The 14,521-nt window shown below is 51.4% G+C and overlaps 1 protein-coding gene across 4 annotated transcripts in view; it reads left to right on the plus strand.

The window, feature by feature from the left end:
- GRB10 (growth factor receptor bound protein 10) overlaps positions 1 to 14,521 on the plus strand; it is a 188,523-nt gene that overhangs the window by 107,560 nt on the left and 66,442 nt on the right. For all 4 annotated transcript variants that reach the window (XM_060108876.1, XM_060108877.1, XM_060108875.1 and 1 more), the window contains one exon: positions 14,184 to 14,385. In XM_060108876.1, the coding sequence (XP_059964859.1) occupies positions 14,184 to 14,385 (202 nt within the window). The remainder of the gene's footprint in view (positions 1 to 14,183; positions 14,386 to 14,521) is intronic.

Below are 14,521 nucleotides of genomic sequence, written 5' to 3' on the forward strand. Positions count from 1 at the left end.
ATTACTAGTATGGGAATTCAATGCTTAGCTTTTTCTTGACAATATTTTTTGAGATGTGAGGTTTCAGAGAATTGTGGTTTTTGGAAGTTCGGCCTTTTCTCGTTTTAAACAACTTGTGTCTGATTGTTATTCTTGCTCAGCACTGAAGCTGAGTGGTCCAGCCCTCTCCTGCTCTACTCAGAAGACCACAACTGAGCAGAGATGCCCCGAGGAGCGGAGAGGTTTGAAATCCACACAGGAAAGTCCCTGCACATGAGCTGGGACTGTGTTCCCTCTGGAGACGGGGCCATGTGTGCACACAGCCAAGCCTCCTGAGATGTGATCAAAGCATCGCCCACGATCCCTGGGGTTGTGAAGCCCAGAAATGGAGTCAGTCCCCAGTTCAGAAGGAGACTCGGAAACCCAGCAACTCAGCTCCCTGAATCGAGGGATGCCTTCCGGGCTCCAGCCTCCCATCGTCCTGTCACCCCGTCACAGATCTTTTCTGCTTTGGTTGCTTCTCTTGGTTTTCTTTAGACCAAAAATTTTGGTTATTAGGGTGCAGTTTTAATGTGCACAATTGTATTTGGTGGAGTGCTTTTTTTCCCCTAGGAACCTATACATCAAAGCTACCTTCTAAGTGTTCCTTTATGTATTGTATTTTTCCCCTTTCTCCTGAGATGATACATGTCTTGAGGGCAGGAACCATGTCTTCCTCATCTCGAAGGTTCTGCTATAGTGCCTTGTCCATAGTTGGGTTTTATAGAGATTTGTTTAACAGATTTCTGAACTCACGTGCCATATATATACCTGTGGGTTCCAGAAAGGGCCTGAGGTCCTGCCTCTGCCTTCCATGGGTTCGGATGATTCCAGGCGAGCAAAGACAAGACCAGTTAGCAGAGCCCTTCCCTTCTTGCGGTGCCACTGATGAGGTGTCCGGAACACTTGGATGAGGGGGCGATCCATGAGAAAGTGTAAGTCAGCTGAGAAGATGAGGTTGCTTTCTTTAAAATTATTTAAAAAAAATTTTTTAATAGCCAGAGTAAAATAAAATGTATTCTTTTTTTTTTTTTTTGCGGTACGCGGGCCTCTCACCGTTGTGGCCTCTCCCGTTGTGGAGCACAGGCTCCGGACGCGCAGGCTCAGTGGCCATGGCTCACAGGCCCAGCCACTCTGCGGCATGTGGGATCTTCCTGGACCGGGGCACGAACCTGTGTCCCCTGCATCGGCAGGTGGACTCTCAACCGCCACGCCACCAGGGAAGCCCTGTATTCTTTAACTGAGGCCTAGTTGATTTACCATGTTGTGTTCATGTAAGATGAGGTTGCTTTTGAACCGAGCTTGCGTCCTGGCTCATGGATACCCTTTTACCCAGTTCACCCTTTACTGTATGATGGAGAACATCTCCAATGCTTTACTTACCCCCCCCCCCCCCGCCACACACACACACGCGTAACTTTTATTTTCTTACTATCATTTCCTTATAGTGAAACTAGCCTGTCTTCCAAAGGTCATGTTCAGAAAGAAAAGCTCGGCCAAATCCTGAATCGTCATGAGTATCAGCCTCTGGTCGGGTGTTGCTGCCGGAGCTGATGTCGTTTTGATTCCCTTTGCCCCTTCCCTGTGCCTGAACACCTCTGACTGGGTTAAGATGCAGAAAAGCCCTTAAGGGTGCTCCTGCAGCATCCTTTCAAGGGATGATATCATAGCCCGTCAGAAAGGTGTCATGCCCTCTGTTTCTTCCATGTGTACCTGACTTCCCTGTTATAAAAATAGGTTCTTCACCTGCTAAGAACTTGTGTTTCATATCTTAACTCACCGAATGCACTTAATTGTCCTGAGGTGGGCACTGTCATGACCCCATATTTACAGGGAAGGAAATTGAGGCACAGGCATTAGAAAAGTCACCCCCCAAAGGAGTGGCGGGGCTGGGCCCGAACCCAGCTGGGCCGGGGGCTCTGGCATCTGCACTTCTCACCACCTTGCTGCTCTCTGCCTCGGGGTTCCTCCTCCGTCCTCATCGGAGTCCATGCATATCTTCCTTTCTTTTTGACTACTCACATTTTTCAGGTCCTCAAACTGAGATTTTGTTGGCTGTAGCGACTGGATTTTCCTTGTTCTTGAAAGCAGCCAAGTGGGTAGGGTCCACGGTCCCCATCCCCCATCCTGGACGGTGGTCTCCTTTCTGTTACACTTCTTCCAGCTTTCCACTGGGACAATCCTTTGTGTCCATAAGGAAGAGGTAACGGAAAGGCATCAAGGCGCCAGCTCTCACGCTTGTCTTTCCCAGCGTCAGGCAAGCGGCGGACCTCGCCCTTCCTGGTTCTCACGTGGAGCAGGATTGAAACACCCGCCGTCATCCTGTGTCATTTCTCAAGTCTCGGCTGTTCCGGGCCTTCGCTTCCCTGAGGCTCTGGCAGCTCACATCACTCTTGCCTGTTTCCTCTGAGCGGATAATTGGACTCCACTCATGTTTCTTGTTTTCTCTGGCTGTCGGGATGCCCGCCCTCCACTAGAGGCTTTATCCCCACAAGGCCTTCTGTGCTGGGGCCTTTGCTTTTCATGCTCTTCGCTGTCGTTGTCCTGTTTCTCTGATTCATTTCATTCGTTCAACAAATATCTGTTGTTTGTCCAGGCCACACCAGGCGTGGGGCCCAGGCCCTAGGGATGCAACAGGAAGCAGTGGGTCCTTTTTAATTTATTGGTCCCATAACACATGGACCTTTTTGCCCAAGGAGCTATCAATCTCTTTTAGAAGCGACGGGGCACAACGTAGATATAATTCCTTCATTATTAAGATCCGTGATGAATGAATATCTTTAGATTGCTCTTAGGCAGGAAACTAGAATATCCTAGCTCCTGAAATCTAACAATATATGTCTTCCTTTATATTACACTTTATCTAAATTACTTTATTTTTTTTAACTGCAATGAACCAGCCATTTCAGGTAAAAAAAAGTTTTTTTTGGAATGAGTTATTTTTCTTTTGTAATTTTAAGGTCTATCCCCAAAGGGAGATCTCAGGCTAGAGATTTTCCTTTAGGAAAAGTGACCCTCCGATCTTCGGGACACAGCGTACCGCTGCCTTCAGAAGCGCTTCAGCAAGGTTACAGCACCACTTGTTCACGTGTCTAACATTCGCTCACGTTTCTGAACCCCAGTGCGCGTTCATCTGTCTCCAGGAAGGCCCTCAAAGATCTCAGCTCCTTACCTGGGGGCAGGCCCTGCAGGTACATGACGAGTTGACCCTTTCGGAGGATCCTGGGAAGAGCAGGTGTTTCCGCAGAATTAAGTAACCGGGCGCCGGCCCCGGAGCCAGGAGCCTGCCTGGTGGTTCCCACCGCCCTTTGCTGCTCCCTTAGAACTGGGCCCCTGCCAGGGGCGGGTAGCCAACACTTGCTCAACCCTGGGCCCCGTTCTGACTGAGAGAGACTTTAATAACAGTCCTGACCTTTTCAGGAGTGGAGGCAGGGACTAGAGGAGATGGGGGCACAGGTTGTTAATCCTTCCACGTCCAAGGGTACATCTGAGATATATTTTGAAAAAGAATCCCAGTGGACTCCATCTGCTTGTGTGTCAGATGGCTAAAAGCACCTTTGCCTCACGAATGCTTCCTGTTTGGGGGGCTCAGCGTAGTGAGCCCCAGGGGCTGCTGACGCAAGGCCAGCTAGAGGTCTGGGTCATAGGGAGATGGTTTCCACCTTCCTTGCAGCTAATGGACTGACTCTCCGTGACACCCGTTGCTGTGTTTTCTCACTGATCGTGCCCTCTGGCTCTGCACTGTGTGGCTGCCGGTGCCTGTGCATCCTGAATGGACACAGAATCCTTCTGTGGTCCCTGCGACCTTGGGGGTAGCCAGGTGGGCCTGACGTGGTCAGGGGTGCTCACAGGGACAGCCGGAGGCCTGGCCTGCCAGGTGATGCTTCCTGCAGGAGACCCCTGGGCCTCAGACAGTCCTCCATCCCTGCTGGAATTAGAACCTCTGGCATTTATTCACTTGGTGGCCTGGGTGTGACTTGTCCGGTGGGCCTTTTTCCAGGGAACTAACAGACAGGGGACTCAGCAGCCCCAAGAGAGTTTGGGAACTCTGCCTGGCTGTCTGACCTTCTGGAAAATTCTACAGCTTGATTTATGGAGGCTGGTGGCTCCATTTTCCACATACTCAGCTGACATTTACTGACCACCTACTGTGTGCCAGCTGTGAAGTTAGGTAGGGAGGAAGAGGCCCAAGCCTCTGGAAACGCACGGTTAATGACAAAGAACGATGTGTACATAAACTAAAGTTTAGTGAGAAAAACTGGGGAAACTTAAAATTATAATTATACCAGGGAGGCAGGATGTCCACCCTTGGAGTTGGCTTTGACCTCCATCTTCATCTTGGGAGAGCTGAGTCACCCTGTGTCTTGGCTTTTTTATCTGAAATCTTAAAAATGCCTACTTGGCTGGTTTGGTAGGAAGATTAGAAACTGCTTGACCTACAAGATAGGCCTGGCATAAGACCCGGTGCCAGAAACGGTTGCTACTGTGTGTCTTCATCATTAATAAATGCAATGTTACGTATGTAGAGAGGGTGGAAATCAAAACACTCTCTCATGGACCCAGCACGTGCAGCCTCTCCCTCTGGGCTTTGCTCCTTCAGAATCCGGGTCCATCGAGGCCCAGATTCTGAGAAAGACTGTCATGGGTTTTCCTTCTGCTGGGGTGTTATTCAGAAGGTGCCGCTTATATGTGTGCTGTTCTTTCCCTTGCTTGACGAATCCTTTTCATAAGAATCGTAAGCCCTTGCTTAGGAACTCTGTTCATTCTTGACCCGACTCTGGAGATTTGGATTCAGAATGAATCCAAGCGAGTCCCAGGAACCTGTTTTCACAAGCGAGCCTCCCAGGGGGTCCTGCTCATCAGACAGATTCCCGAGGGAGGGAGGGATGGGTCTCCCATCATCCCAGCCCCACTGGCCCCCTCCTGAACGTTGCATCTTTCCACTTCAGCCCGATTTCCATCACATCCTGCAAAGACAGCTCCTCCCTCCTGGGCATTGCAGTTCCGGGAGAAATGTGCCATTTCTTGGAATTGCCTGGTACGTTCTCCTGGAAGGAGTTTCCCCATCCTGATGCCTGAGAAATTGGGCTCTTCGTAGAGCTGAGTGCCCTCTGCTTCATCGCCTTGCCTTACATAACAGATCTTGTAAAGTCCTCGTCTTTTGCCAGGTCCTGAGCACAGCCGTCCTGGGAGAGTGTCTGTCCTGTAGGATCCTTTTCTGGTTTGGGCAGTTCATTAACTCTACCAAGGCTGTTGCCGTCTGAGGACACAAAGTGTCCTCTGTGCGACTTCTGCTGCCCACGTGCCCCTAACCTCTCCTGTAAGACGCTCAGTTGGGGTTGAGGTCCCCCCTTTCCGCGAGGGGTCCGGTCTCTATTTAGAATATCTCCATCTCCTCCTCTCGTACACTGGAGTGGGTTTTAGCTTCTTCACAGAGGGAATTATTTTCCCAGAGGTGGTGGAAGAAGTTTCACCTCCTTCCTTGCACCTTTGCCTTTAGCACCATAATCCTTTTCCGGAGTGTGATGCCTAGGACTTCATTACCTTTAGGTGGTGGGGTTCTTTTCTCTTTTGTGAATGTCTGTATTTCCAGTAGCTGGACCAATGTCAGAGAGATAGTTGGTGTTCAGTCAGTATCTGTTGAATGAAGAAAAACATGGGTTACATGAAGGAATTTTACATTTATGGAGGTAAATACACAGAATCACGGAGAGTTAATGTTGAATGGGGTAGTGAAGATAATTTACCTTTAAAAAACTTGCCTGTTTGCAATCACAGTGCCCGTGAGTGACAGGCTTTTGGCCTGTGTCCTGGATCTTCCCTGTTCAACTGCAGTGTTCTTGGATATATATTTCTAAGATTAATGGAAAATGGGAACCTTCCAGAATGACAAGTTATTTGCCTAGTTTCTTGCACCCAGGTTTCTGCCCTGATTTATGATGCAATAGAAGAATTGGGAATCAAAATCAGAAGGTTGAGGAGAAAAAAGATTAAATTGCTAAGGATGACTTGAGAAAGCGGCAATGAATCTTTTGCCCCTTTTGAGCGATGTTTTGTATGTTTCTGTTCTCCCCGCTCCTCCAAGCTGTCCTCTAATTGTACAAATAGAGATTACACAACAGAGTCTGTAGTTTTTTCTGCAATTTGTAGCTCGGATCCTTGGTCCTTGGTTGGCAGTTTTTAACTTTTTGTGCGTGGAAAATTGTGCTCCAAGGTGCAGAAAACAAACGGTCTTAAAGACCTGAAAGAAACTTATGTGATATCCAGGTCTTTCCTGGCAACAGTGTGACAGGATAAAACTCCAAGAAAGGGGGAAACTTATGCTCTTTTCTCTTGTGCCAGTTCTTGAATTTCAGTGAATGGGATCACTGAGTGGAATGCGTAGCTTTCCTCGTTTTCCTTATTTGTTTTTTGGATAGAATTATTCTTCAGCTCTCTCTCAAGACGTAGATTGAACAAGTACCTCTCACGGGAATCAGAGTCCAGAGTGATTCATCATTCCTCACTGTTCTGCTTGTCTGCTGTGGTGGTGGGGCTGGGCTCCTCGGGCTGCTAGGATGTCTGCATTTGACTCTGATCTGCCCGGGAGGTCGTGCCGCGTCCTGCCCTCCGTGTGTTGCAGCCTCCTGGGCTGTCCCAGACCTGGTGGTGACACCCTCAGCTTCCTCCCTGAGGGTCACTGCAGTCAGCATCCGGGCCCTTCCAGCTGCTCCGGGGAGACGGGGGAAGGGCGGTTGGCAGGGCTGGGAGAGGATGCCGGCTGCCTGGGTTTCTGCGGGTCCGTTCGTTCAGCCTCCGCTGACGGCCAGGCCCTGCACAAGCCGTCGAAACATGAACCCCTTACGGGAGGATGCACACAGGTGTGGTCGAATACCTACCTGTTGCCTTCCACGGCGTTGGTGCAGAAGCATACACGTGTGTACTAAAAGTTCGTGTTCGCTGGGAAGAGGAATTCATGTCTCGTGTAACTCGGGAGTCCTGGGCCTTCACGAGCCAGTCTGCCTGGGTGTCCTTGGCCGGTCACCCAAGAAGCCAGCCCCAAGGGTCCCCCCGTGGCCCTCAGCCTCCACGGCCTAGGCACCTCCTGAATCTTGTTTTACCTCTTGTCTAGGTTCTTGCACCCATTGCTTTTCTGGGAAGGACCCTTGACTCTTTTCCACACTAAACTCCTGTCCCCACTTGTCACCCTGGACCACCTGCACTGACCCCAGGAGCCCAACCCTGGGATGACTGACAGGAGTGACGTCTATACTGTTTCTTTCTGCTGGTGGAGGGAGCCACACGTGTGCAGGCAGAGAGCAGTGGCGGGGGGCTGGTGCTCGTGCTGGGGATGATTGAGGACCCCAGGTGTGCAGACTCTGCGGGGGGCACCTGTCCGCCAGAGGGATGGGGCTTGAGGCCGACGGGTGGGCAGGGCGTCCCCTGGAGTGGGCTCCGGGGAGGGTGGGGCAGCCCAGGACGCCCTGCCCGTGAGGTCCAAGCCCGTGGCATTGGTTCCAGGCAGGCAGGTTTAGGGTTGAGGGCTTCTTAAAGGCACCCAAGTAGATGAGCCAGGAGAGGACCTTACGTGAATGTACTTGAGGATGTTAAACATTCCAGTTTAAAAAAATGCTCTCACTATTATTATTATTTTTTTAATTGTGGTACAACAACCCTAACATAAAATGCACAAACCTCTAAGCAGTGCCCACAGCCTTTCTCATCTGTGTGGTTGTAGACAAGGGTTTGCGTCTAAATCCTGTCGTGATTGTGCTCAGTCACAGCTGTAGACCCTTAAGCAGTCATACGGGGTGGTGCTTCTTTAGACAGAACATGTAGACCCAGATGTGGCCCTGAGGAGCACAGGTTGCAGATGTCGTGAAGGCAGAACGTCAGTGCTCTGCGTACTCTGTGTTATCGACAGGGCTGCCTGGTAGGATGCTGGTTCTGTTACTTGCTGTGGGATATGCTCCAGGGAGGGGTTCTGGATGCAGTTCCTAAAGAACAGAAGGAAGTACCAGAGCCGTCCAGGAACTGGACACACGACTAACTGAACACACACGTGCCCTGTCTGAGGGCACAGTCCTGCATCTGGATTAGCAGAAGGAAAGGCATTCCAAGAAAAATCATCACGCTACCAGCCATTGACACAAAGCAAGGCACAGATTGCCCAGAATCAGCAGATTGGGAGGGTTGTTTGAATGTTCACTTTGTCTATCTGGATTGGTCCCAGGGTGTGTGTGTGTATTTGGCCAGTTTCATGTCACCAGCTGACCCTGACTGTGCTCTGGGCGGTGGTTCCACCCACACATGGCCTGTGGGTCCTGGGAGCAGGGCGGGTGGGGGGGGGGTCCTCTGAGCACCACAGCTGCCGAAAAAGTGTAGGCAGCACTTTTTCAAATGTATATATGGTCCTAATGAAAACAAAAACCAAAACACGGAAATTCTTACAGGTTGCTTAATTAATCATTTTGTTGACCTGTATTTCTCAACTTAATAGACATTGAACTTGGCAATTACTGTTGTCTGTGGTGGTAGACGGGAAAGGACGCTAGTTTTCCCGCATGTTGGGAGAACATTTCTCTTGTAAACATGGAAAACATCAGGAGTTGTGAATCTCTCCAATGCTGTGTATGTACTTCTGTGCATATGCCAGACAGACTAATTCTGAGGGTTTTTATGTCCTGCCTGCCCAGGTAACCACTGAAATAAAGCATTGGTTTTGTTTGTTTGTTTAATGACAGGATTTGGGGGTTGCATTTGTGTTTTTATTTGGGGTTGGGGTTAGGCGATTTGCTTTTATATTGGCTGAGTATCTTTAAATATCATGAATCAGAACAGAAAAGACTACTCTAATGGTGTAATACTTCATTTTCTTATTCTGCTTACTTATGTCCAAGCACCTCTACATACTAAAAATTAAATACACGTGACTAGAATACATGAGGATTGAAGATGAACTGGTGTGCTGCAAAAAGGTATTTCAGTAGCGTGTTGAGTTATATTCGTACAAGGTTTTAACTGCTTAGAGAGGTCAACAAAAAAAGCTTGCCCAGGGAACATGGTTTAGGTTGAAAGTGCTTTTGCAGGCTCGGCCTTTAGTTCCTGTCCAGGTAGAAATGTGTGAGAACTTTGGCCTTTGCACACGTGCTGGGGAATTTTCAGGTCTTGTGCTGTCAAGAAAACTCCCTGAATACTTTTGTTCTTAGAATTACTCCAAGCAATTCTCCCACCCCAGCTAGCTGTCCTACAATTTAGTTCAATTCTGATGCTACGTACCTGGTTTGATCATTTATTGGAGCAGCCCACAGAACTCAGCAAGACGGTTTACTCACTAGATTACCAGTTTGTTGTCAAGGGTACAACTCAAGAACAGCCAGACAAAGAGATGCAGAGGGCAAGGTACCCGGGGAGGCGGAGTGGAGCTTCCTGCCCTCGGGGTCACCCTCCCAGCACCCGCACCTGCTCACCGACCTGGAAGCTCTCAAGGCCCAGTCTTTTAGGGTTTATAGAGGCTTCATCATACAGGCATGATGGATGAAATCACTGGCCATTTGCAGTTGGCCTCCCTGGAGCTCGGGGGTGGGGCTCAAAGTCCCAGCCTCTGATCACACCGCTGGTTCCCCTGGCAGCCGGTCTCTATCAAGTGCTTATCTGGGGGCTTTCCAGAAATCACCTCATTCCCATAAATTCAGACCCAGTCGCAAGGGGCTTGTTATGATGAACAAAACACACTTCTTTCACCTTTACTGGTAGCTCGGGAGCTATTTCAGGAACAGCAACAGAAAAGGGCCAGATATTATAACGAAGATGGTCCCCTTAACTCGTGTCAGGAAGTGACAAGGATTTTAGGAGCCCTGTGCCAGGGGCCATGGAGGAAGATGAAAATATATACTTGTTCTCTTACCACAGCCTTACAAATGCCATCTATTTTTTTCTTCTCAGGGACAAATCTCCTCTTACTTAAGACTTTATCACCCTCTAGGGTTTGAGCCTTGTAAGGAAGTCGGTGTCCTGCCCTGCCAGCTGTCTGTTACTTCAGCGTGCGCCTCATACGTGAAAATGGGGGGAGACGGGGGAGAGGCTTCCGTGGGTCCGTAAAGAAAGGACAGGAAGGATGCATCTGGCGCACACGTGGTGCAAGTAGCGTTTCTTTAAGGTGCCAAAATAGTTTCATAAAGCGGATCCGGTGTCATCTTTACTATCTAATTAAAGAAGCCACTAGAGGGCGCCGTGAACCAAGCAGGGGGCAGTGGAGCTAGTGGGGTCCGGCGCTGGGGGCGGGGTGCCAGTCAGGCCCTCCTGTGACTCACTCTCTCTTCTCTGCCTGTAGCCTGCCCTCTTCCTGGCTTGGCTTCTGGAAGACATTCTCCCGGATTAATCCAAACATGAATGTGTTTCACTGAATTTGTCCTCATTTTAGACCTCAGCAAGCCTCCTTTGCTAAAGATGACAGTGAGACCAGATACACCTGTGATTTGGGGATCCTATGAACGACTCAGGCGTTTGGGACACAAGTCTCTGACCACCTTAGGACTGGGTTATTTAAGGAAGGAAAATAACTATTAATAACTTGATTTACAACCGTGTTGTTTGACCTACATTTGTCCAGTAAATATACCCTCCCAAATCTGTCTGGAGTGGAACGTCACGTATAGAATTGTTTCCCTTCCCCCTTGCAAGGACTCCTTTCAGAGGTACCGGCTCACGGCAGATACTTTGGCCTCAAGGTAGCAGCTATAGACACTTAAACTTAACAGTCCTTTCCAGAAGCCTCTGCTTTGTTAATGCCCTGGTGTTTGATTCTGCCACTTGCACGACGCTGCAGGGAGGCTTCCTCACATGGGTGAGCACCGATCCACGTGGATTCGTGCAGACGGCCACACGTGTAGGAGAGACACAGGGCAGCCTTGCTCCACAGTGGACTGGCTCATGGAACATTTGAAACAACTGAATGTCATTCCAGCAAAATCTCAGTGTAGTAATCTTTTTTAAAGTGCCATTGCACGTGGAGAAGCATCCTCTTTAGAATCAACCCTTTAAAACCCTGGTTAGGAAGATTTAATTATCAGTCTTTTTTTTTTTTTTTGCAGTACACAGGCCTCTCACTGTTGTGGCCTCTCCCGTTGCGGAGCACAGGCTCCGGACGCGCAGGCTCAGCGGCCATGGCTCACGGGCCCAGCCGCTTCGCGGCATGTGGGATCTTCCCGGACCGGGGCACGAACCCGTGTCCCCTGCATCGGCAGGCGGACTCTCAACCACTGCGCCACCAGGGGAGCCCCTAATTATCAGTCTTCATTAGAATTTAACAAAGTTTAAGTAAAATCAGACAATGCTAAGTGATGTTATTATCCAAACAGACAAAATGCTAACTGACCCCCCAGGAAGTTTTTTAAGTTTCTCCTAGATTAGGATATTTTAGTCTCTATTCTTGCCCTAAGGGCTGTGGAAAATAGGCAAGTTTGAAACATGCCAATGTAGTGGTTGGAGTTGATTTATGAAAATTCTAACCTACCAAGTGAATGTTAAATGACTAACGTGGCTCTAACAGGTTCACCATTAAATGTATTAGCGTAGAAAGTGATTTTATCAATAACCCACCTCAGAGGAGCGTTAAAGTACTTCAGGGTGTGCATTGCACCTACAGCTTTTACCTTTATATTTACCAGCTTACGTCCAGTTTGCCTTTGTATTTACTTTGAATGATGTCAGAATCACTCTGTGTTCCTGAAAGCACAGTGACCTGAGTGCAGCGCGGGGTGGCCCAGGAAGGACCTGGCTGGCGGGAGAAGGAACAGAAAGAAAAGGACAGGAGACACAGAGGCCTGCCCCCGTGGGCACAGCCAAGGGCTTTCAGAGGTGCGTAGGGAAGAAATGACTGGAAGGAAAATCCACCTGAGGCGATAGGACCTTTTATTTTCTTGGCTGAAATCTGTCAGAGAGCGAGAGCGAGAGCGAGAGCGCTATTCCTGTTTGGTTTCTAAAGCCGGGGGAAAGCCAGGAAGACAGTGGCCTTTGTGTTCTGCAAATGTTAATGTTAATCAAGTTAATTAAGTTTACTTAATACTGGACAACGCGGAACCTGAGCGGTAGCAGCATCTTTCGGCTCCTTCTCCCCCCGAGACCTGGAGGTGCGGGGCTCTGCCCTCTCCCCCGTTGCCGGGGTCTCTGCACAACACCGCCCCCCAGACACCCCGCGTCTTCCCGGGTTCCGCCCCACCCACCCTGCCTGGGCCTCTGTCCTTGGCTCCAGCAGGACTGCACTCTCATCGCTGCGATTTCAGCAGCCGCCCGTCCTTCTCCACCTCCCCCCTCCCCCCCCCCACCCCGGGCCATCCGTGTGTCTGTCTGTCCATCCTCCTCAGGGCCTGCCTGCAGACTGTAACGTCTCTCGTCTGGTCCAGACGCTCCCCAGACCTCTCTTTTGGGCACCACTGCCTGGAGGGTAAAGGGGCCTTGGGGGAGGGGTGTTCTGGGGTCTTCCTGCCTCTTCCTGGATCTCTCCGTACCTGCACTCCACCCCCCGCACCCGACCAGAGACTCCCTGATCCTAAACACTGCCGCGACCCGCCCCCTGCCCCCTGCGGCTTCCGAGCCTTCTCCGCTGGCTTTTGTTGTTCTTCTGTTTTGTTTCCTTCTGCCTCTTGAGACAGGGAGGCTGAACAAAGCAGAGGCATCGGAGACACTTGTGGGGGGAGCGGGAGGGGCAGGGAGGTCAGTGTTCCAGAAAGTTCCGTGAGCTCACTGAGGGAGTGCGTACCTGGTGAGCTCACGTTGGCAGCTGCAAAACTTGTTTTCAGATGCCAGGTTCTCTGCTGACTGCTGGTGTGACCTGGGGCCAGTTACCTGACTACCCTGGACCGACTTCCTTGGCTGTTAAACCAGGTTAATAGGCATCACTCTGCATTGTTTTGTCAGGAATAAATGAAATAGAGCAAATAAATAACATCGACCAAGTGTGTGCCTTGCGCCAGGCTCTATTACAGAGAAGGTGGGGACTCACTGATTGCTCACGCCCACCTGCTGGCCTGGCACCCCTGTGAGCTCCAGCGAAAGCTGCAGACCCGGAGGGATGGAGACCCGGGCCTGTGGCTTGGACCCCGAACCGGCAGGCGCAGGACAGGGGTGGGTGGGGGCGGGAAGCAGGTGCTCTCCTGCCCGTCAGGGGCCGCTCACCCCGGGTGGGGCGAGGCCTGGCTGTCTTGGGCGCTAAGCTCTGGTTTGTCCCCTGGGTGTCCCCTGGGCTCCGGGAGAGCAGATAGACTGAATTGGGTGACACGTGACCTACTCGTGAGAGGCAGCCTCAGTCGCGTCGGCCGTGTTGTGAGAAAGGGACGGATCTCCAGAACTGAGCCCACGGGAGGTGCCTGTGTGTGTGTTTGGGGCTGGCTATTGTGAGGAGTCAACTCGCACAGTCATGAGTCCACGTCCACGTCTGCGGGGCCGCAGGCTGCAGACCCGGGAACGGCTGCCGCCCCCCTTCCCGGGGCCCCCGTTGTTCCCGTCTCTCTTGGACTCTCGTCCAAGAATAGCTTCACGGAAACATCTAGAATGGTGGTTGACCGGCTTCAGCCACACCGACACATAAACCTACCCATCTCTCTGGCATTTCCTGTCCTCTCTCTGCCTCGGCCTCGGGCCTTCTCGTGTGAAGGCAGCCTCCCTCTGGCTCGTGGGCACCCAGCGGCCTGCAGGTGTGGATCTCACCAGCAGCAACCCTCGGGGTTGCCGTCTGCCGCGGCTGCGGCCCATCTCGTGGCCTTCGCAGACGAGTGAGGCTGGGATCAGGGTCGGGTGCTGCTCCGTTCCTGTCTCTCTGCTTCTCTTCTGGAATTTCGGGGAAGGGAGAAGGCCTGACTGGCCTCCTTAGGGCTCCTTGGGCCCCTGCGATGGGCCAGCTGAGGTCAGGGCTCAGGCTGTGCGTGGCCCCCTGCACCCCAGCAGATGCCCTGAGAGGGTCTCCCGTACAGATGGGAAAGGCAGATGGGCTGTGATGACTGGATTGCTTCTGGAGTATCGACAGATAGCAATACATAGGACACAGATGGTTCCTCATAGAAATGGGTGCTTGTTTCAGTTACCATCCTCCACCCTCACGTCGTATTCAAGACGGTGTGAGTCTTGGAACCTGGCCACGGCCCCTCGCTGCTGCTGACGTTTGTCTTTCTCTCCCTTTCGACGCACAGAGGACGACGTGGACCTGGAGACGCTGGTGAACGACATGGATGCATCCCTGGAGAGCCTGTGCGCGGCCGCGGAGACGGCGCCCCTCCTGCATAATGGCCAGCATCCCCGCGGCCGGCCCCCCGGAGCAAGGCCCCTGCAGGGGCAGGTGGCCCCGCGGCAGAGGCTGCAACGGTCCCAGCCCATGCACATCCTCGCCGTCAGGTGGGCCCTGGCCTCCCCCTCAGGAGCGAGGGGTGGGTCTCGGGGCCACGGTGCCGGGCTCAGCTTGGTGGGCGCCTTCCTTCCCCCTGTCTAGCAGGGCCACCGGGGTACCTGCTGGTACCTGGTTCAGTTCAGG

The sequence above is a fragment of the Mesoplodon densirostris genome, chromosome 9 (genome assembly GCF_025265405.1).
Source record: "Mesoplodon densirostris isolate mMesDen1 chromosome 9, mMesDen1 primary haplotype, whole genome shotgun sequence".
NCBI lineage: Eukaryota > Metazoa > Chordata > Mammalia > Artiodactyla > Ziphiidae > Mesoplodon > Mesoplodon densirostris.